Here is a 21253-nt window from a genome sequence, read left to right as displayed (position 1 = left end):
CCCGGTACGATGTGGGAGGGAATCACACAAGGGCATGAATGCCAGGTGGCAGGGACCATTGGGGACCATCTGAGAGGCTGGTTAGCACAACAGTTACGGTGGGATGGATTCCTGGGAGGCAACTGCCAGTGCCCCCACAATGAGGCTCAGGTGAGGTAAGTCACCTGCCAAAACTGCACAAGTGATCTGGAGAATCAGAGGACAAAGTTGACGTGCAGTCACCTGTCAGCCTTCATCTGCTGCTAAATAATCTTTTCTCATTGATTGCTGAAATATATTGTTATCAACCCATTATTTAGATTCCCAAGATGCCTTTCTTTTTTAAATTATTGAATTTAGAGATCAACTGATCTTAAAGTCTGTACCTAAAGCCTCCCTTTTCTCTCTAATTCTAATCTCATTCCTTTCTTTAATATTCTGTGCTTCATCCTGGACCATTTCTTAAGATCTAAAGTTTATCTGAAACAGCTTTAGCAAATAATGTCATTCAAAATCTGCCCTGAAGCCAGTTCAGCCCCCATCCCAAGAAAACTCCCATTGCCACCCTCTCCCTACCTCACCCCTCCTGCCTTCTACCCACCCCTGCCCTTCATCTCCCCATCACTATCCCTACAGTGGGAGCAGGAATCTGTGCCTCTGAAGCTCTGGCTTCTCCCCGCAAAACCTTTCCATTGACATTCTGGAGCCCCCTTTTTTGTAATTGGCCAAGGGAGAAAATGACGCCTCCCATTTTGAGCAAAAGCTCGAAATAAGTGTCTCAGAAACTCATCTAGTGGAAAAGATGGCATGTTTGGTACAAAAGACATAGCCAGCTTAAATGCAGAAAACGTAGAGAGAAAATAATCTTGGAAGCTTTGGGAATCTCAGGCCTCATGGCTAATGTGCTGTAGGACATTAACCCTTTTCCTCTCCAAGAATGGTGAGGGCCAGGCCCGAGTCCAGCCAGGCATCAGGGCCACAGGCACGAATCAGGGATAAAGAGAAAACTGATCATAGAAAGAGCTAGCACTGCTATCGACGTATGCCAGTTTGCGAGGTGTATTGTGTGCAGTGTGTCAGTTTGTTCTGATAACATGACTGAAGCTCAGAGAGGTTGACTAACTCACTCAAGACACACCACTAGTCATCGACAGAGCCCAGAACAGTAACCAAAAATAAACGAGTTCATCTATTGCCAGCCAGTCCTGACTACTTTTCCTTCACTCACTCAGCAAATACTGAAAAACACTGAGAACTGCCTCTGGGCGAGCGCTGTGGGCCCTGCTCTTTACTTTTTAGTTAGCATATGGTTAGCCTGCAGCAGTTACAGACTGGGTTTGCTGATGTTTTGAGGGACTGAGATAGACATTTATTTGCAGGAAGCTTGGCTGTGAAGGAGAGACAAGAGATAAAAATGATAGCCAGAGAAGAGGCCCAGTTGAAAGTGAGTTTCTTTAAGCTGGGCTGGTCTAAATACATTGGGATAGAAGAGGAGGGTCCCAGCAGAGAGGATGGTTGCAGATACAGGGGAGAGAAAGGATCATTGGTAGACAAGGTCCCCAGGAATTTGAAGGCAGTGGAATGCAGATGGCCGTAGTGGGGTTAGCCTTGGCAGGAGGTGGGACAGAAGAGAAAGAAAAGGCTTGGTGTGAATGCGTGGGGTGGGGGTGGGGGGGTTGTGAGTTTGGTGGCAAGAAAATGAGGAGTTTCTTGGTCGCTTCTTATTTCTACTTGGGAAGAGAGGCCAGGCTATTTTAAAAGACATCCATCAAGAAGCTCTCCTTTAACTTTCCAACTCATCTCTAAGCATCTCTCTCGGTCAACATTCTTTTAGGATTTCTAAGTCTTTCCTCACCACTATTTTGGATATTGCTGTGCTAGGCCCCCAATTAACTGAACCTAGAACTTTCTGCTTCATTTTTCCATGCTAAGGTGAACTTCATAAACATAGTAAGGTGGATGAGTTTCTGAGGGGCTGGGCAGGAATTCTCACAACATACACAACATTGCTTCCAGGTCCAAACTCACTTGGATATTTATAAATGATATTTTGGAACATAACTCTCCATAAAGGACCCTCCCTCAGTGATGTTAAGTATTTTGGGAAATTGTAGTGGCTGAAACTCCTTGGTTTGTTGATCTTGGGAGGGAAGCCAAGAGTAGCCAATGAATTGACTCAGGCCACTCGACGTGGACTTCCTGTTTCTACTTTGAGTTTATTGGGCAAATGGGGGTCAGATACTGCTGGGCACTGATAGTCCTGGGCACTCGATGGTTGATGAAATAATAAAAATGCAGCAATTCCCAGCAAGCAATAAACAACATTTTCCTGTTGAGCAAAAAGTAAGCTTAAGAATGAGCCATTGTGTGAATTGCCTTCCGATCTGCCCTTACCCACATTCATTCTAGTGAGACATTCTTTAAAAGAGGGTCAGTAAATCTAATTCCAATCATGGATCCTTTCCAAGCTTCTAGAGTGGAATATCTCCCCCCACGCCTAACTCCGAAGAATGAGGCAGATGACTAAGTGCTTCTCTTCTGCTGGTTTCTGGCTCCAGGGGTGGGCCTGGTGGAAGCTGTGCTAGCCTGGAACACCCCCGGGCTGTGCACAGAAAGTCAGAGCCTTCCTAAGGGCCCTCACTCCCCACACCCTTGGTCCATGGCTCTGATTCTACCCAGGACCTTGGACATGCCAAACACTGAGTCATTGCTTATTCACAGTATGCCACACGAAAAAGGATTTTCTGAATTCTTCCATTTAAAAATTATATCCTCCAACCCAGTTTGTGCCAGAGTGCACTATTAAATGTTTCTTTCTTTCTTTCTTTCTTTTTTTATGGCATAATGGTACATTTCTCCCACTTATCACCTTATCAATGCCAGAAGATTTAAAACAAAGTCCTCCACCCAGCTCTGCCTGGCTCCTCTTCACAGTGTTCCCGCTGACGCACTGTGTGCCTAGCAGTGGTTTTGTGAAGGGTCAGGCTCGCTTAATATCTCCATTGTGATATGCAAAAATCCTGAGAATGGGAAGATCAGTGATTTATAGGAAACACTTAAACGTCTTCTCTCTACCCTCCTCCTCCAGGATGTCATGACCAACCCATCAAGGCGTCCAGCTCTCTTCTTGTCCCCCGCCCCCATCAGAAATCTATGCAGTTAGAGCTAAATCATGGGACGTATTTAATTAAAAGACAAATGGCAAAATAAGGTTGTGGTGGCTGCTTTCTGATTGTGGTCTGTTAGGTATTAATTACTTGTAAGTTGTGAAAGGTAATCCACGGTGCATCTTTGCACACTCCTGTTCTTTTTAATCACAAAGAAAATGTTCTTGGCTGCTGACAAGGATGGGCCTCCTTATTGCACAGAGCAACTTGATCTTACCCGACAGTGACTCGGCAACTTGCCGAATCCATTTAGCAGCTTTGGAGCTACTTACTCAGAACAGCGCTAGCAATGTCTGGCTTCAGGTACCTCTGACAGCCAGGTCTCCCAGCCCGTGATCTACTTGTTTGTTAACGGTGATCCTGGCCAGGTGGAACAGAACAGACAGTGGGTTCCACAGTGAGTTAGAAATGTGCTTTCTCCTGGATCCCAGCTTTTGTCTGTCCTTATCAGAGATTGAAAGACGTGGAAGAATCTGCAGCCCTGAGATGGCAGGCTCTTGCTCAGGACTGCCTAGGTGGTTAGGGGGAGGGCCCAGGTCACAGGCCCACCTCCTTCCCTGTGCCCACCGTGTCTCTCTCCCAGAGCTATCTTAGGAAGGGGGGGGGGTGTCCTGGAGGGGACCCTGCAGACCCTGCTGCACCTAACAAGGGCAAAATGAGCAAGTCACGCAACCCTCCTGACTGCCAGTTTCCTGATTGTTACCATGACTGTAATACCATGTAAAAGCATTTGAGAAGTATATGAGAGAGCTGTATGAAAGTGCCAAAAACTACATAGAAACTCTTGTTTTAGGCACCTAAAGTCCCTTCAATCTTGATATAGGGCACTGAGGCAGAGAGAGGGAGAGGAAGGAGGGGGTAGAGAGAGAGAGAACACATGTTGTGTGAAAACGTTATGAATCAAAAGGGGACTCTGCTTTGGACATCAATTTCTTTGGTAGATAAAGAGAAAGGGAGGCCCAGAATTTATATGTAAACCTTTATTCAGCTGTAGAACTCTGCTTAGTGTCTGCCAACAGGATATTAGATCCCTCTGCTGCTTTCTTCGTGCACATTTGCCTACACTTCATGAGCTGCTGTTTTTTTGTCATTGGACTAGACCTATATCTATACCTGGAGGCTAAGGTGAATGAGTGTTTAATTTTAATGAATTGCAGCAATGATCAGCTGTGGCCAGAGCTGTTGGTAATCCAGCCTTCCTTTTGCAACCAATCACCTCCCTGTGGAACATGCATGTACATTTCATGGCTTTGTCCTATCTGTTGAAAAGGGAACAGCAGATCTGTCTTCTCTCTCTGCTCTGTTTTGATTTTTCCTGTGGCCAGAGGTTATTGTAGAGAGTGATTTTAAAAAACAAAATCAATGAGGATATGTCTTCCAAATCAAGTCAGGTCAAAATAATCTTTCAGAGAGAGATTCACCAGCCACTTCCCTATAGTTTAATGAAAAGTGGCAGTGTGGGTTGATCTAGCACTGTGGTGGTGCTGTTGGAGACCCTGCTTAGGTGTCCTGCAGTTGAAGGTGCTCACAGGCCAGGGATAGCATGAGGTTGCATGTACAGTGTTTAACACATGTTGCCCAGATTTTAGTTAACATTAGTGGCTTTGTTTATTTTTTTCTTCTTATGCAACTCTAGGGACAAACAGTTTTTATTAATCTACATAATTGTATGCACTGATCATTAAACAAATTAACTAGCAAAGCTTAGGCAGTGGATTGAATGTCCCCCAAACACATTGAAATTTAATTCCCACTGTAACTTTTGAGGGTGGGAAATCCTATTATGATAATTAAAAGATGGGGCCTAGAGGTGATTAGACTGTGAGGACCATGCCATAGTAAATGGATTAATCCACTGATGGTTTAATGGTGGTTATGGGCATGGTTCTGAGGGCTTTAAAAGAAGTAGTGGGGAGTTAGCTCTCTCTCTGCTCTGCCATTCTCACCATGTGACACCCTGCATTGCCGTAGAGTCACCTCACCAGATATGTTCCTTGGGCTATGGACTTAGCCTCTGAAAGTGTAAGCAATAAATTTCATCCTCCTATAAATTATCCAGTTCTAGGTATTTTGTTATAAGCAACAGAAATGAACTAATATGGCTTTAATGCTGATAATTATCATAACCACTACCTTTGTGCCAGGCACTGTGTTAGGATGTCATACACATATATTTATAAAATATCTTTTATTAGTTCCACTTAAAGGTGTCACAACTGAAGCTTAGAAAGATTCAGTAACTTCCCAGGTCGATGTGACCCCAGAGCCTGGCCATCAGTCCTTCTTCTGTATTGCTTCACAGCATGTTCCAGTGATCAGTCAGTTTCTTTGGGTCACCTGGGACTGATAGTAATGACCAGGACAGAAGATCTGCTTTCTTAAGCTATTTACACCAACTTAGGACAATTCTGGGAATACCATCCAAGATGTAGACCATCCCTGGAAGACTGGGACATGTGAAACTACAGTTTTAAAACAGTCCTGATGGAGAGTAAGCCAGGCTTTCCTTAAATTGTGATCTAAACCATCATATTATTGTTGCTGGTTTCTTGCATCTACTACTTATTTAAGTTCAGTTTTCTTCCTCCTGAAATATACTTTTCATAGGCCTTTCAGTGAAGGTATGAGATTCATAAACTTTCTCATTTTGTCTCACTTTGTCTGAAAACATTTTTATTTTGTCATTATTCTAGAGTGTCCTCTTAGCTGGGTATAATATAGGCTGACGTTTTGTTAGTATTACATTACCTCCTGACCTCTTGGTAGCTGTTGAAAGACTTCTATTTCTTTGCTGTTCCTTTGTAAGTTCTCTGTTTTTCCTCTCCAGTTATTTTCAAGGTCATCTCTTTCTGTTGAGTGTTTTACAGTTTTGTTACAATGAGTCTAATGCAGACTTTTGTTTTCATTTATCACATTCAGGGCTTATTGTGCTTCTGGAGTCTGAGGATTTAATTAATTCTAGAAATGTATCAGCCATTCTGTCTTCAGAGATTTCCTCTTCAGAGAGTTTCTTAATCTCTCTCATATTTCCCATTTCTGTATTCTCTCTACTGCATTTTAAACAGTCGCTCAGATCTGTCTTCCAGTTTACTAATTCTCCATTCAGCTGTGTCTAATCTGTTGTTTAACCCTTCAGTTAATTTTTAAATTATAACTATATTTTTATTTCTATATATTTTTTAATGAAGTCTTTTTTAGACTTGCTGTTCTTTTTTCATAATGTTCTTTCATATGGTTTTTTATGTCTTTAAGAACTTTAAACATTTTTGAATGTGTAAATTAATTTTTAATCATTTAAAAACATTTTTTAGATTGTTCTTATATCTGAAATCTTTGGGGTACTAATCCTTCTGTCTTTTATGTCTAATGACTCTGGCATATGATGGATTGTTTTCTTACATGTTCTGTAATTTTGGCTGTGAGGTTATGTTCATTGGAGCATTTCCTGAGTTGATCCCATGTGGCTAGCCTTCTCCCCAGGGCTGTTTCTGCATTTTCCTCTGCCAGCTATCCTAGGGTTAGCACCTTCCCAGGACCAATTTTATTTTAATTCCTCAGTTTGAGGGTCTGAGTTATTTTGGACCCTAAATCCATTTGATACACACACCTGGGATTTTTATTCTCAGGGAAGTCTTCTTCTCTATGATCTCAGAATCAAGAGAGATAAGATTTCTTTTCTCCAATCTGTTCCAAGGGTATATTTTTGTTCCTAGTCTACCATTATGTCAAGGATACAGACTTTTAGGGTACCCACTTTGGCCAGGAATCTCAGTGCCAATTTCTTGCTTCATGTGGATCAAAGCCTTCATCTCCTCTTCCCAGGTGGACATTAAAATCTAAACTCCAGAGTCCAATAACTGTACTGCTCCCTCCTCCAAGCACCTGAGGCACTGGGCACTTACTGCTGTAGGTTGTGTTCTTTACTTTTGCCATTAGATATTTTTTTCTTTGCATTCTTATTTCCTCAGCTATCTACTTTTTTAAAAAGTCAACATTCTTGGATGTTATTCAGCACATCTAGGTGTATGTGGCAGTAGGATCTTTAGTTATCTTATTCTGCCATCCTTCTGGCATGTTCCTAAGTTATGCTCTCTCATTACAAACTAATTGTCATACATGGGACAGGTTGTGGTAGGGAAGGAGACAGACATACTCTTTGATCACCTATTCCAGCAATCTGTCCAAAACATACACTGTGCCCAACCTGCACTCATTCTTTTGGCCAGTGAAGATTCAGCATGAAGTGGGGGAGACGAATGATGTGGACTACACCAGTTAGCTTCTTCAATGACGATGTGTCACAATGTCCCTTGAGCCCACAGTTGAGGTGTCTTGACGCTGCCTTTGAAATTAACCCATGGGCAGCCTTATTGAATTTTGCCTAAACCTTTATAATGGGCAGAACTCAACTTGGGAAAATTGCTTATGTTTCTCTTCCATACACCAGAAATGTAAGCCTGATATCTTTTTTTTTTAAGTAAGAAAATACCAAAAAGAGGACACTCTTTTGTGAATTCGAAATGGACAGATGCAGCTCAATGATGTTTTGAGATGGTTTATTGACTCTGACTTTTACTTTATTAGTACTTTGTTCCAAGTTGCTGACAATGCTTCACTCACGTGACTTCAGTTTTTCCTAACTGAGGGACTGGTTAGAAACAAACAGCATTACATCTGTTTTATTGAGACCTGGAAAGGTCCACAGATTTATCCAAGTACCAAAGATAGCCAGGCTGCCAAAAAAGCTGTGTACATGAACCTGCCCCAGCCCCCCTGTCCCCAAGCAAAATTGATTTTTCATGGAAGCACATTTTAAGCCTATTCCCTCAAGTTTCTCCTGGTGCTTTGAAATAGGGTCACAGTGAGACATTGGCCACAAGCATCAGACAGTGTCCCCTGCCCAGGAATAGGAGTATAGCCTTGGAGGCAGCTAGACACATGTTGGAATCCTACCTCTGTTACCTAATACTTGGGTGACCTTGGGCACCTTTTAACCTCTGAGCTATAGTTTTCTCACCTGCATAACAGGGAAGTAATTCCCATTATGATAGGACTGTATTAAGAATTAAATAAAGACAATGCATGTAGATTTAGCTCAGTGCCTTGGTAACCTAGTAAATGGCCCATAAGTCATAGCCATTATTAATCATAAAGTTCGCTTCATGAAGCCCACCTGAGAAATTATTTTAGAATATTATGCTGGGTTAAGTTTTGTTTCTTTAAAGAATTGTGTTTTCTCCTCTTGGGAAATTTGAACCATGGAATTGACCGGGCTTTCCTTTTGCTTTGGTTGTGAGTTCGAAACCATGTTAGTTCAACTCACAACCTGCAGATCTGTGTTCTGTGTTTTCCAGGTCTGACTTCTGGCTTTATTGGCCTTAGATTTTCCCTCATTCTGGCTTTTTATTTCATTCATATTTTCTGCTAATTATGAGGTTAAAATGAGATACATTAAAGTGCTCAGCCCTTAACACAGAATAGAACATTCTTCCCTTTAAAATATTTTTTTCTCCTTTCACCTCTTCTTCCCTTTTACTGTCTACACTTTCTCTGCTACGTCATATTTACTAACAAATTTAATTTTTTTTCCTTTTTGTGATAAAGTTGTAGTCTTATTTCTAGAAGCATCCTGGAATTTAATTGGTAAATAATAATTATTACTGTGATATCCCTGTTTATAGGCAGTCGATGGTAACTATAGTGGACATTAATGAGCTGAACAGAATGTGCCTTGGACACAAGATGAGCAGAGTTTAATGACAGGATGTAAGTAAAGCCGAGACAGGCCACATTCTAGCTGTAGCCTTCACTAAGTCACTTCACCTCTCTGGGCCTGTTCCCTACTCCGCAAGAGGAGGTGACAGCATCCCCCTCTCAGAATTGCTGTGCAGGTTGCAGCTGGTGAGATCATTTAGGCACAAAAATTCTGAAGCTGCATGTCTTTATAATTGTTCATTGTCCTTATTGTTGTACTGCTATTATTAACAAAATGTCTTCAATTTTGCAAACACTCTGTGATGGCAAGGCCCAGAGCGGTCTTTAATTTCACCCACATTTAGAATTTAAAAGTTGTTTTCGTATAAAAGTTGTCAAGGGTTCTAGGACAAGTTTCTATCAGTGTGGTTTCCTCATGTTAGCTCCTCAGGTGGATAGTTGGTCTGGGATAGTTAGTCCATCCCTAGAAGGTAAAAACAAAGCCATTAGCAAAAACGAATCCATTAACTGTGGTATTGCTACAAAGTAGTAAGCACAAACATTCCAGCAACTTCTGAATTCAAATAAACACTGTACCCTCCAAGTGGTCTATGTTGAAGCCTGCGTAATGTGTCCAGTTCTCTAAAGCTGTCTGGAACTCTTTTTATTTATTTTTTTTAATTTTTATAGGACCAATAATAAGCTATACAAGGGTTCTTCAAAAGTTCATGGAAAGATTCACATTGTCATTTAATTACATTTTTCCCCAAACTTTTTGAAGCACCCTTGTATCAGGAAATGTATTTTATTGCTTTATGGTTATGCTTTCTTTTAATACATATAGAATATTATTCGATCACATTACATTTCTGCACCAATTTTAGCCCTAAATGTTGTTCGGCCATTTGCAAAAATGAAGTCTCCTCTTTATCATGATAAATTTAAATAGTCATTTATAATTACAAAGGGCTTTAAAAACCTACTAACTCTCAATAGCACTGTGAGGCAGTGGTAATCCCCACTGTAAAGTAGGGAAACTGAAGCTTAGAGTCGTTAAGGTACTTACCCTAAGTCACTTACCTTATAAAGAGGGGCTCTGCAATAAGAACCCAGGTTTCCGACCTCCTTGGCCTGTCTGCTTTTTGCTGTGTTTTGCTGTCTTTATTCTCTGGAGGAGCAAGGGTCTCTCTTTCTTTAGAAAATATGTTACCCTAAGTGAGCGCCAATCACATCTTAAGACTCACTTGGATTCGTAAGTTCTGAGATGAATTCAAGCAAATCATTGCCTCTGTGAGCTTCTCCTATTATAGAAGATGGAGTGGGTTTTAAATCGCCCCTTGGAGCCGGAGGGACTCTGAGGTGCTGCTGGGGAGGGGCTGCCACAGGCAGGGGCAGAGGTCTGCTGGCGGGGTCCTCATGCCCACTTGAGCTGGAGCGGCTTTGCTTCGAGCGGTGCTGCATACACCAAGTCGTTCAGACGGCACAAATTGGAAGGATGACATGCAGCAGGGACTAGGGTTCTGCTGCTTGAAAATAAAGATCTCTGCAGTCTTTTCTGATCTCTGGGTTGTTTACAATCCGTGCCATTTGTTCAACATTTAGCATTGATAGCTTTGTCTTGTTAGCTATCCTTTCATGTGTGAATGTCTTAACCCCCAAGAAGGTTGTACTCTAGCCTGATCCTTCTGTCTATCACTTTGGGACACTTCTTCCTCTCACACTGCCACTGGCTTGTGAGCAGAACAGCCACTCCATGAATATCCGTGCACTGATCAAACAATTCACACACCTGTTTGTATCTCCCACAGTGTCTACCTCAGCTCAGAATAAATAACTGCTGATCAATTGAGTGAGGTGGAATGTAGCACTTCACCTACCACAAGTCTTCTGTTTGGTAACCTGACTCATCAACCAGAGTGTCATCACGACTGGGAAGCTGCCCTGTAACAGCAGAGTTAAAGTTAGCTCTGTTGACTTTGGCTTGGCAGACTAAGCCAGAGAGAAAAATTAAATCTCTTCCAAATTTTCCACGCAACTGAAAAGCACAGAGCTTTGGAAATCTCTGCAAAATGAGACATTAGTTCTAGTTTCTTAGAAATGTAAAACTATGGTTTGGAAGACAATGGAATACTTGAAAAGAATTTGTCAAATATGGTCAAAGCCTGCATAGCATTATAAGTGGGGGATCTAAAAAATTCATTTGTATAAAATGCCGGGCATCTCAGTTGCTAAGTTAATGAAATCATGAGATGCTCCATCCGGGGAGGAAGGACACTAGTCCCGTTATACCCATGCAGCCATCCTGCATGTGCGTGTCAACGATCTGTTGTTTGTTTTGTTTAATATAATGTGAGCTCCCAGCTTCCATTTCTAGCAATAATCGACTAGGTTATTTGGGCCAACCCTCCTCCTTGAATCTTTTAAAATTGTGGTAAACTGTATTTAACTTAACTGTTGCCACTTCAGCCATTTTTAAACATACAGTTTTGTGGCATTAGGTACACTCATGTGGTTGTGCAACCATCACTGCCATTTATCTCCAGAACTTTCTTATGTTCCCAAACTGAAACTCTGTACCCACTAAAAACAGCCCCCGTTCCCCACCCCCACCCCCAGCCCCTGGCAACCACTGTTCTCCTTTCGGTCTCTCCGAATTTGACCACTCCAGGTACTGCGTATAAGTGGATCAGACAGTATTTGTCCTTTGGTGACTGGCTTACTTCACTGAGCATAATGTCCTCAAGGTTCATCCGTGTTGCAGCGTGTCACATCAGTGATCCATTTCTACAGAGGAGGAAGTCGAAGCTCAGGTAACTTATCTAAGGTCATTCAGGTCTTTCTGTGTGGGCCGAAGTCGAGGCTCTGTAATCTTTAGCTGCATACATAATAATACCAACTGTTAACTGTAAGTCTGAATTACACTAAACACGTCACCTATATATTTTTTTATTCAGTCCCTTCAGAACCCCGTGAGTTCACCATCTGTATCTTAGAAAGAGAACCTGGATCCGAGTTTAAGAACCAACCCAAGGTGCTGTAGCTGAGCCATGGTAGCGCTAGACTAGACATATCCCATGCCTCTCCGTGAGAGATTCCAAGAGAAGATTTGCCCAAAGCAGGTTTTGTCATATGTGCACACATGGGAAGACCCAACCTCAGCCCCTCGGGGACGCGGCAGGACACACACACTTAAGGAGTGGTGACAGAGAAAAACCTGCGAGGCCTTGAAACTGCCCTGAGCACTCAGCAGGTGTTTGATGTTAAAAAGCACTTCTTGCTGGGAAATGTGTCTCTCTGAGGCCCTCATTCTTACAGCTGAGGGGGACTGGGGGACCGGGCCGGGCAGGGTGGCTGGCACTGTCTGTCCCAAGGTGTGGCTGTCAGAGGAGCCAGCTGATTCGGTTTCTTGTGACTGACTGCAAAGAACAGAAAGCCCTGGGAGGATGTGGCAGTGGTGGCGGCAGTGGGGGGCGTCTCTGCTCGTGGCTCTGCCATCTCCGCTCTTGGCTTTGCAGGGAGCAGCATGTGCCTGGGGGTGGAGGGGGCCGGAGCATGCACCTGCCTCACCAGACCCACCCTTCCCTCTCCTCCCTGCAGCGCGGAATGCTGGCTGGCCGCAGGGCTCATTCCCTGCATTCGGGCATTTGCCCCAGAATCTCTGCTGTCCCCCCACTGACTTGTGGGGTTCTGGAAGGAAAGAGCCTCAGAGCCCATTTAGTCCAGCCCTCTCATCAGTGAAGAAAATGAGGCCAGTAGAGGCTAAATGCCTCGCCCAGACTCACACAGCTTGCTGGGACTTGGACTGGAACCCAGGTCTCCTGCCTGGCAGGCCTGGCTTCCTGCCTTCCAGCAAACCCACTGTGCCAGCCCTCCTGGACAACCCAGAGCAGGTCATTAGGAAAAGCCATACAGAGCCGTCAGACCCTATGTCTTATTGTTATTAGATTTCATTTTCTCCTCTTCTATGTTGGCTTTTTTTTTTTTCAATATAGGGCAGGTGAGGGGAGAAATGATTTACTTAGTTTCCATACCACTTGTTTAAATGGTGCCCAATTCTGAGCAATAACTCATCACTCTCCCTGACTTCCTCTCCTCACTTTGCTTTTGCAGCCAAAGCTGACCAGTGGTTTGTGCTCTTCCCATCCTCGGCCAAAGGTCAGATTCTTAGCCCTTAAAGGGAGGTTTAAAAACAAACAGGAAATGCAAGTCCCCCACCCCCAGAGTTTCATTCCTGTCTCCAGTAAGCCACAGGAGTAAGGAGGAAGATGGGACAGACAGCAGGTTTTGAGCACATACTCTGGGCAGCTGGGCCCTGTATTACCCTCTACACCGCTCCCCGGCTCAATCCTCACTAACCCTAGGAAGCCAGTGCCATTAGCCTCACTCTACCGATGAGCTCACCGAAGCACCACAGGTTACATAAGCTGCCCCAAATTGCACAGATAGCAAAGGGCAGAGGAGGAATTGGAACCAGGTGTCTAACTGCAAAGCCTTGCCCCGTTCAGCTGTGTTTTCAGGAGTGGCGTGGAACTGGTCCCCCTCGCTCTCCCTTCTTCTCCCAGCCGTGCACAGTGTGTCTGGCGTGCGGCTCCAGACAGCTTCTGCATCAGACGAGCAGGAGGCAGATGAAGAGTGAGCCGGGGAAACCCAGTTTTTGTTGCTCCGAAAATGGAACCTGCCCATGACAGCATCTTCCCTCCTGTTGAGCAATCCCTTCATGAATAGGTAGCATCTGCAAAGACTCCTGGTCATACGTGATCTATTCTGGGAGGTGTCGAGTGCACCGTCCAAGAACATGAAGTAGCTGCTCTGTCACAGATGGGAAAGCAGACGATTGTGGATGTTGCAGGAGCTGGGTTTTGGCTGCATCCTGTGGAAGGGTTTTATTTCAAGTTCAGAGCCTCTTCGGTTGCCAGGGTAAACCAAGTGGTTGTATAACAGGAGTATTCCAACCCCCACCAGCACTCTAACCCACTGTTCCTTCTTTCCAGCGAGGCTTGATAGCCTGAGTTCTTTTGGAAAACCCATCACTGGCACGCTTTGAACTGGAAAGCAGTGATGCTCTTAGCAATACTTTTGATGCTTGTTAGTTTTATCACTTAGTTGGTCAGGAAGAAAATCAAGAAAGAACTTAATTTTGACAACATTTACTAAGCCAGACTTGACTATACTCAGCACCTACACATGCTGGGGAGGAGGAGGTATGAAAATACTAGACCCCTCTCTGCTGGAATGTTCCACTATCCAGCCCAGCTCTCCTAGGGGCCCACACGGGACTGCCTCTCCGGCCCTAGATCTTGGATTCTGTGTGAGCAGCTGAACTTGTACAGGGTGGTGGGGTTGGGTGCACCTTGACAGTCACAGTGGAGCAGGGGACTGGCTGAATCTTCAGAAGGGGAGCTGACAGGAGGCTGGGTGGGAAGTGCACCAGCCAACAGAGGGGAATGTGGGCGGCCTGCGGTCCTGTTCTTGCCTCACTGGAGGTGAGCCCCTCCCTGGTGAGATGAGCTGAATTCATTCTGTGGGCCCTGTAGTGCCCAGCAGTGTACTAGACAATCAGCACCATGTAAATGCTCATGGGGAAAGATCAGAGGGGAAAATCATTTGCTGAAGAGGCAATCTCGGGAGTACGCAAGGTTATACATGTAGAGTGTGGAATGGCCGACTTCACTGAGAGCATGGACAAGTTTCTCATCTGTCATGGGCACTGTGGGAATGGTCCTCCACTCAGCCACCTCCCTGGGTGCTGCAGGACCTTGCCACACTGCTGGTCCCCAATGTGAGCTGGCTGAGGGCAGATTCTGGGTTCCCTCCATGTGTTTATCTGTCCAGCTCAGTGCCTGAAATCTGCTGTTTGTTAAATGACTAAAGGAATCTATGAATGAACTATTGATGGTTGAAGCGCAAATGTTCAAAGATTCTTACACCAAAGTCTCTGTAAAAAACTCAAGCACTAGCCAGTGACCAATTCATTTTAGCCAGTATCCCCATGCTATGAAATTCCAGCACCAAACAATAATTTTTTAAGAATCTCTCTTCAAACTCATTATAATGGGATTTGACCTCTCAAACTCAGTAATGGGCAATCTCGTCTACTTCGACTATGCATAGAAGTGTGAAGTGCATAAAAGGAACTTTTATTTGTCCTTAAAATGCCAGATTGTCAATGCAGCCTATTCTCTCCTTCAGGGAAGGTTTCTCATCCTGAAGGTTGTGCCTGTGTGAGTAGGGGGTGGCGGGGGAGAATGTCTGCGGCAGTTTTGTGCTGCTCCCGGCCCCACACTCCTACCCTTGTGTTCTTACCCTTTGCAGCCCTCTTATTTTCCCAGCCCACCTTTTAATGACCCTATTAGCAGGAACGATATTTATGAAAGCCTCCCTGCTCCAAGAGCCTCCCCCTCCCCGTGGCTCACGTCGTCCCCCATCTCCAGCCATGCCCTCTGCCAGTAGGAGGGCAGAGCCAGCAGGGAACATGGGGCTCGTTCCCTCTCTCTCTTGAACAGAGCGATTAAAAGAAATTATTCTCAATAATTTGCAAATGTTGTTGTCCCGTAGAGGAAGTTGGGGTAAAAGGAAGAGGTTGGAGATAGGAACAGGAAGAGATGAGGTGTTTGCTGGAACCGTCGAGCGTGATGGTTAATAGCTGGGCTCTGAAACCAGGTTGCCTAGTTTTTGTTTCTGTTGTTTTAATTGAAGTGAAATTCACATAACATAAAACTGTTGTGCAACCATCACCTCTGTATTGTCCCAAAACATTTCATCCCTCCAAAGGAAACCCTCATAGCCACTAAGCAGTCACTCCACATTAACCGCTTCTCCCAACTCCCGGAAACCACCAAATATCCTATTCTCAATATTTCATGTAAATGGAATCATACCATATGTGATCTCTTGTGTCTGGCTTCTTTCACTTATGTTTTTGAAGTTTATCCACATGGTATCTAGTATCCATCCATGGATCAGTACTTCATTCCCTTTTATGGCTGGATAATATTCCATTGTATGGATAGACCATGTTTTCTTTATCCATTCACCCATTGATGGAATTTTCACCTTCTGGCTATTGTGAATAGTGCTGCCATGAAAATTCTTGCGTAAGTTTTTGTTTGAACACCTGCTTGTAATTCTTTAGAGTATATGCCTAGGAGTAGAATTGCTGGATTTTATGGTAATTCTACAGTTAGCTTTTTGCGGGACCAGCAAACTGTTCTCCACAATGGCTTGCATTATTTTACATTCCCACCAGATTGTCCGGTTTCATATCCAGCCATGCCACTTATTCGCTGTGTGAGCTTGGGCAAGTTTCTTACACTTTCTGTGCCTCAGTTTTCTCATTTGTATAACAGGGACAATAATGGTATTTATTTAATAGGGGTATCATGCTTAAATGAGCTAATGTATATAAAGGGCTTAGACTAGTGCCTGGTATATAGTAAGTACTACATAAATGTTTGCTGCTGCTGCTGTTATTAAGGGACAGTGGAGATTATGGCAGATGAAAGATTGGGAAGCTTTTGGGCTAAAATAGGCTGCATTGTGTAGTATAAAAGAACCAAGAGAGCTCTAATCCAGCACTCAGGGTTGGTCCCTGAGGGCATGCCTCCCTTTGAGGCATCCGTTTTCTCACCTATACATTGATAAGCTGCAGGATCCTTCAGCTATGTGATTCTGTGGTTTTTGTGGATAGACCACTCTTAAGAACAAGGAGACCTGGGTTTTCCATTCACTACCAGCTTCCACTCTTGAGCAGCAGGCAGCTCCAATTCTTTCTGTTCTTGCAAAAGGAGGATGGAAGTGTGTCCTGCCCTCTGAATGTGCCAAACAGAAGTTTCTAGAAAACAAAAGGAAGCCTTTTCTCTCTCCATTGATGTTAGGAAAAGGCAAACCTGGTTGATTTTCAGTTGAACCTACTGAATTCCATAAAATCACCAAATATTCTGCCAAATACTATTTCTCCCAATTTATAAAGTTAATCCACATATTTATGATTCATTTATGCCTAACTCATCAAAATGTTTTGTAAAAGCTGTTTGAATCCCAAGAATTCTTACAGGGGCCTCTTTTTTTTTTTTGAAGCACACAGAAACAGGAAGACAAATTTGTCCCGTTAATCTTCTATTGGAAATCACTTATAGAGTTGCCATATTACCAGCTCTTCTGCTAAGAGATACCTGAATGAACCAGCAAAAAAATGTAACGTAATGACAGCTGCCACAGTGATACTTTCAGCTCACACCCATAAAGCACTTCATAACTTGCAGAGCCCTGGCACTTTCTGCACAGGTCCTGATTTCTCCACATCTCCAACACTTGTCATTTTCCTTTTTTCTTTTTTAATGCTCGTCTTAGTGAACGTGAAATGGTATCTCATAGTGGTTTTCATTTGCATTTCGCCGGTGTCTAAAGTTGAACGTCTTTTCATGCACTTATTGGCCATTTGTGTATCTTCTTTGAAGAAATGTCTATTCAAATCCTTTACACATTTTTCACTGGATTATTGGTTTTATTGTTGAGTTGTAAGAGCTCTTTATATATTCTAGATAAAAGTCCCTTATCAGATATATTATTTGCAAATATGTTCCCCCGTTCTGTGGGTGGTCTTTTCACTTTTGTGATAGTATCATTTGAAGCACAAAAATTTCTGATTTTGATGAAATCCAAATTTATTGGTTTTTTTCTTTTGTTGCTTGTGTTCCTGGTGTCATATCTAAGGAGGCTTTTCCTAACTCAGAGTCATGAAGATTTACTCCTCTGTTTTCTTCTAAGAATGATACAGTTTTAGCTCTTATATTTAGATCTATGATCTATTTTGAGTTAATTTCTGTGTGTGGTGTGAGGTAGGGTCCCAACTTCATTCTTTTGCATGTGGGTGTCCAGTTGTTCCAGCACCACTTGTTGAAAAGACATTCCCCTGGCTGTCTGGTTAGCTCGGTTAGTTAGAGCATGGTGCTGATAACACCAAGGTCTAGGGGTCAATCTCTATACTGACCAGCAAAAAACAAACAAAAAAAGCTAATTGAAAAGATGTTTCCCCCCTTGGATGGTCTCGGCAGCCTTGTCAAAAATCAGTTAACTGTAAATGGGGCAATTATGGTTTGAATAGAACGGGTCAGCACTTGGTGGCAGCCGGGGCCTCAGGTGTGTCGCTTCATCAGCTCCCCTCCTGGACAGCGTCTCGTTTCCCTCTTGAGCTGGGTTTTGCTGTCTCGCTGGCATTTTGGCACCTGGAGGGCTTAGCAGGTGTGGTGTCTGAGCACTCCTGTTAGGAGCAGAGAGTAAGGAGAAAGGGCACCCTCCATCACGGGAGGCCCTCGGGGCACTGAGGGCAGCAGTGCCTCCAGCACTCAGGGTCCATCCTGACATGTCCACAGAGCAGAGCCATTGGCCTGAGCTGGACCAAAAAAGAAGGAGGTGGGTGGGGAGGAGGTTGGTTTTCCCCCTTTATCTAGAGCAGACAGCTGACATGGGGTGAGGGAATGGAGCGGGCCACCATGCACTATCAGGAAACCCCGGGAGCCCCCTGAGGAAGGCTCCCTCCCACAGCCAGCGTGGTTATTGTTCCACTGCAGCAGTAACTCCTTCCTGTGCTTGATTCAGACAGGGCATTGTACCTGGCTGAAATGCAGGTAGCCCTGTGAGGCACAGCACTCTAAATCTTAGGGGCTTGTTTTTCCTAAAGTGGGCTCTAGGTGGGTGGGTGGACATAAGAGAAAGCAGGACAAAGATGACCAAGCCAGGGCAGGGAAGAGAGGGGAGGAGACATCGGCAGAGGAGATGGGGGAGCAGATCAGGGAGGTCAGGGCAAAGGTAGACTCTCCGCTTATCAGGCATGTTGTCTAGCCGAGGGCATTAAAACAGAGGGAGAAGAGAGGAAAGGGGAGAGAGAACCCCAGAGAGAGCAATTCATGAAGTAACAGGAGGTCCCTGGCAGCACAGACTGTGCCCTCAAGTGGCAGCATGGGGACTGTCAGGTCCTCCAGTGGTGTGAGGGGGTGGCCAGGGTGCCAGCCCCACCACAGCCCACCTGTTCAAGATTCCTGAAGGCCCAGCCCTGCGTCACCTGCCAGAGAACACATGGCCTCAGTGGTTAGGCTCAGAGCTGGCTGATTCATCCTGGAGGGTCTGCCTGGGAGCCACTTGGTTTGTTTCATTTGCTTCATCTGGAGTGAGGAAGGGCATGGGTTGACTCTGCCATGCCTGGGGGCTGGAAGAGAGGAACTCACTTGGCTCTAAGGTTGAATGGGTCCCTCATGTAAGCACACAGAGAGGGGGAGATATCAGACCACCAGCCATACAGCTGGCGATAGGCGGCTCGGGAGAGGGTCGGGACTGCTGGGTCGTGACCCAGTGTCTTCTGATGAAGTCTTCTGCCGAGTGTGTCTCAGTGATTGTCATGCAAACAGAAGGCCCTCTGTTGCATTTTCACACATTCCAGAATTATCCAGCTGTGCCATAAAAGCCAGGTTGCCACTACAACAGCAAAGCAGAGGACAAAAGTGATTGTTTGCATGGCACGGGTGTGGCATGTGTGGTCTGAATGGCATAGCTGTCTGTGTGCTTCTCAGAAACTCAGGGGTACAGTGTTAACAGCAGTGCACCTCACAAACACGGTGGGTTTCTGTACATGAAAGGTGGAGACACACTGGGGTTGGTTCCTGACCCTGTCTGCTTGTCAGAATCTCATGAGTAGTCTGAGAAAAGCCCAGAAGCCCAGGATCCACCTCCCGCCTCCCAAATCAGAATCTTCAGGGGTTGGCCCAGGAAATCAACTTTGTCAGAAGCTTCCTTTCCAGGGGACTTCGAGACATTCAGTCCAGTGGGGACCAGCAGTCTCCGTTATTCAAGCTAATGTTTCCCTAACGACCACCTTCCCCACAAAGCATTTAAAAGATGCAGGTCATTAGCAGGAAGTGACATTCCTGTAATGTCACGTCTGTGTTCCCTTGAGGTGGGGGAGGTCTGGTCAGAGGCGTGGGCGCAATTGTCCCTCACTCACCTGCACTCTCTTCCACCCTAGGACGCACAAGACCAGCCACTGCTACCGCATCACCTACCGCCACATGGAGCGGACGCTGTCCCAGGGAGAGGTCAGGCACGTCCACCGGGCCTTGCAGGAGGCTGTGGTGCAGCTGCTGGGTGTGGAGGGCAGGTTTTGATGTCGCCGCTGCACTCAGGCTGTGGCCCTCTCCAGGCTCCAGGATCTGCCGAAAGAGAAAAAGCTATTGTTTGTGAACGGGCCCATCAGTCATCTTTTGATAAATGGATCAGTTTTAGGACTTTCAGAAAATAAAAGTTCATTCTTGAGAAACTGTTGACATAGCATTTGTCTTTTATTTGGGAAAAGGGGGGGAAAAAGGAGCAATAATGTAAGAGTTCCCTCCTATTGCTTTTAGAAATGCTTCGCCTATTGGCGCGCAGTGTGATTAATTGGTCCCTGGGTTCTACTAAGCACCGGGCATGATTTCTTGCCTGACAGGCTCTTCCACCCATGTAAGGATGAAGTCACACAGGAACATCAGAAACTCCAGGTACAATGCAGGGAGCCTTTGAATTAGCGTCTCTCCCTCTCTCCCTTCTCTTCTTCTTCTGTTTTGCAAAGGGCAGGCTTCAAAGAAGGCACTGGTGAAATACCAGCGCTCCCCTCGGAAGTGAAGGGAGCCGCATCTCTGGGCCGGAGTGCGATCATAAACGCATGGCTTGGAGTCAGGCCTCTGCCCCAGGGCTTGGGCTTAGCTGCCTTGTGCCCTACTGGAGAGGAAAGAAAGGACAGACAGCCACCCCAGAGGCCTGGAGGCATACAGAGGGCCAGGTCCTTGAGCTCCCTCGAGTGTTGTTTCGCAACGGGAGGCCTCTGCTTCTGGAAGGTGACCTTTAAGGAAGAATATGGGGCTTTGATGTCCCTCCTTTCCATCCTGGCCACTTTGCAGTCTGCCTGCCTCCTTCATGACCAGAGTTAATAATCAGATTCCATCCCTGGGGTGCTGGAGGACTGTGAGGGCTGGGATAAATATTTGATGAGGGGTAGCCATTATCAGCTAGTGGCTGGGGATGGGCAGCTGCCTTGCAAAGGGAGGAATGGCTCTAATGTCATCTTACCATGTTATTAATTTGGACTTTCCCCCTGGATTTTCAAGGGACTTTCAGGAAGCCACACCCCAAGTTTCACACCCAAGCCTGGATCCAAGCTGCTGTCCAGGGTGCCAGGGCCCCTGGGCACAGTTCCTCGAGTAGGTGGACCTGCATGGGAACTCAGGTGTGGTCAGTAATTTCTTCCCCGTGAGTGTTTGCAGCAGACCATTTCTGGTCCTGCCTTCTTCCAGAAATGGCAGTATCCCCATGACCAGTTAGGCTTTATCAATATTCTCTAACACAACAAGCCGGGTGGGTGTAGTGCAGAAACCATCATGCTGCCC

At 45.0% G+C, this 21253-nt stretch overlaps 1 protein-coding gene across 6 annotated transcripts in view; it reads left to right on the top strand.

The window, feature by feature from the left end:
- The window catches only part of FARS2 (phenylalanyl-tRNA synthetase 2, mitochondrial), a 535122-nt gene extending 514974 nt beyond the window's left edge, over positions 1-20148 (top strand). For all 6 annotated transcript variants that reach the window (XM_063097242.1, XM_063097245.1, XM_063097244.1 and 3 more), the window contains one exon: positions 19858-20148. In XM_063097242.1, coding sequence (XP_062953312.1) covers positions 19858-19996 — 139 coding nt within the window. In that variant the 3' untranslated portion in view covers positions 19997-20148. The remainder of the gene's footprint in view (positions 1-19857) is intronic.
- The last annotated feature ends 1105 nt before the right edge of the window (positions 20149-21253 follow it).

This window comes from Cynocephalus volans, chromosome 5, assembly GCF_027409185.1.
Source record: "Cynocephalus volans isolate mCynVol1 chromosome 5, mCynVol1.pri, whole genome shotgun sequence".
Taxonomy (NCBI): Eukaryota; Metazoa; Chordata; class Mammalia; order Dermoptera; family Cynocephalidae; genus Cynocephalus; species Cynocephalus volans.
This window is presented reverse-complemented; position numbering and strand designations above follow the sequence as displayed.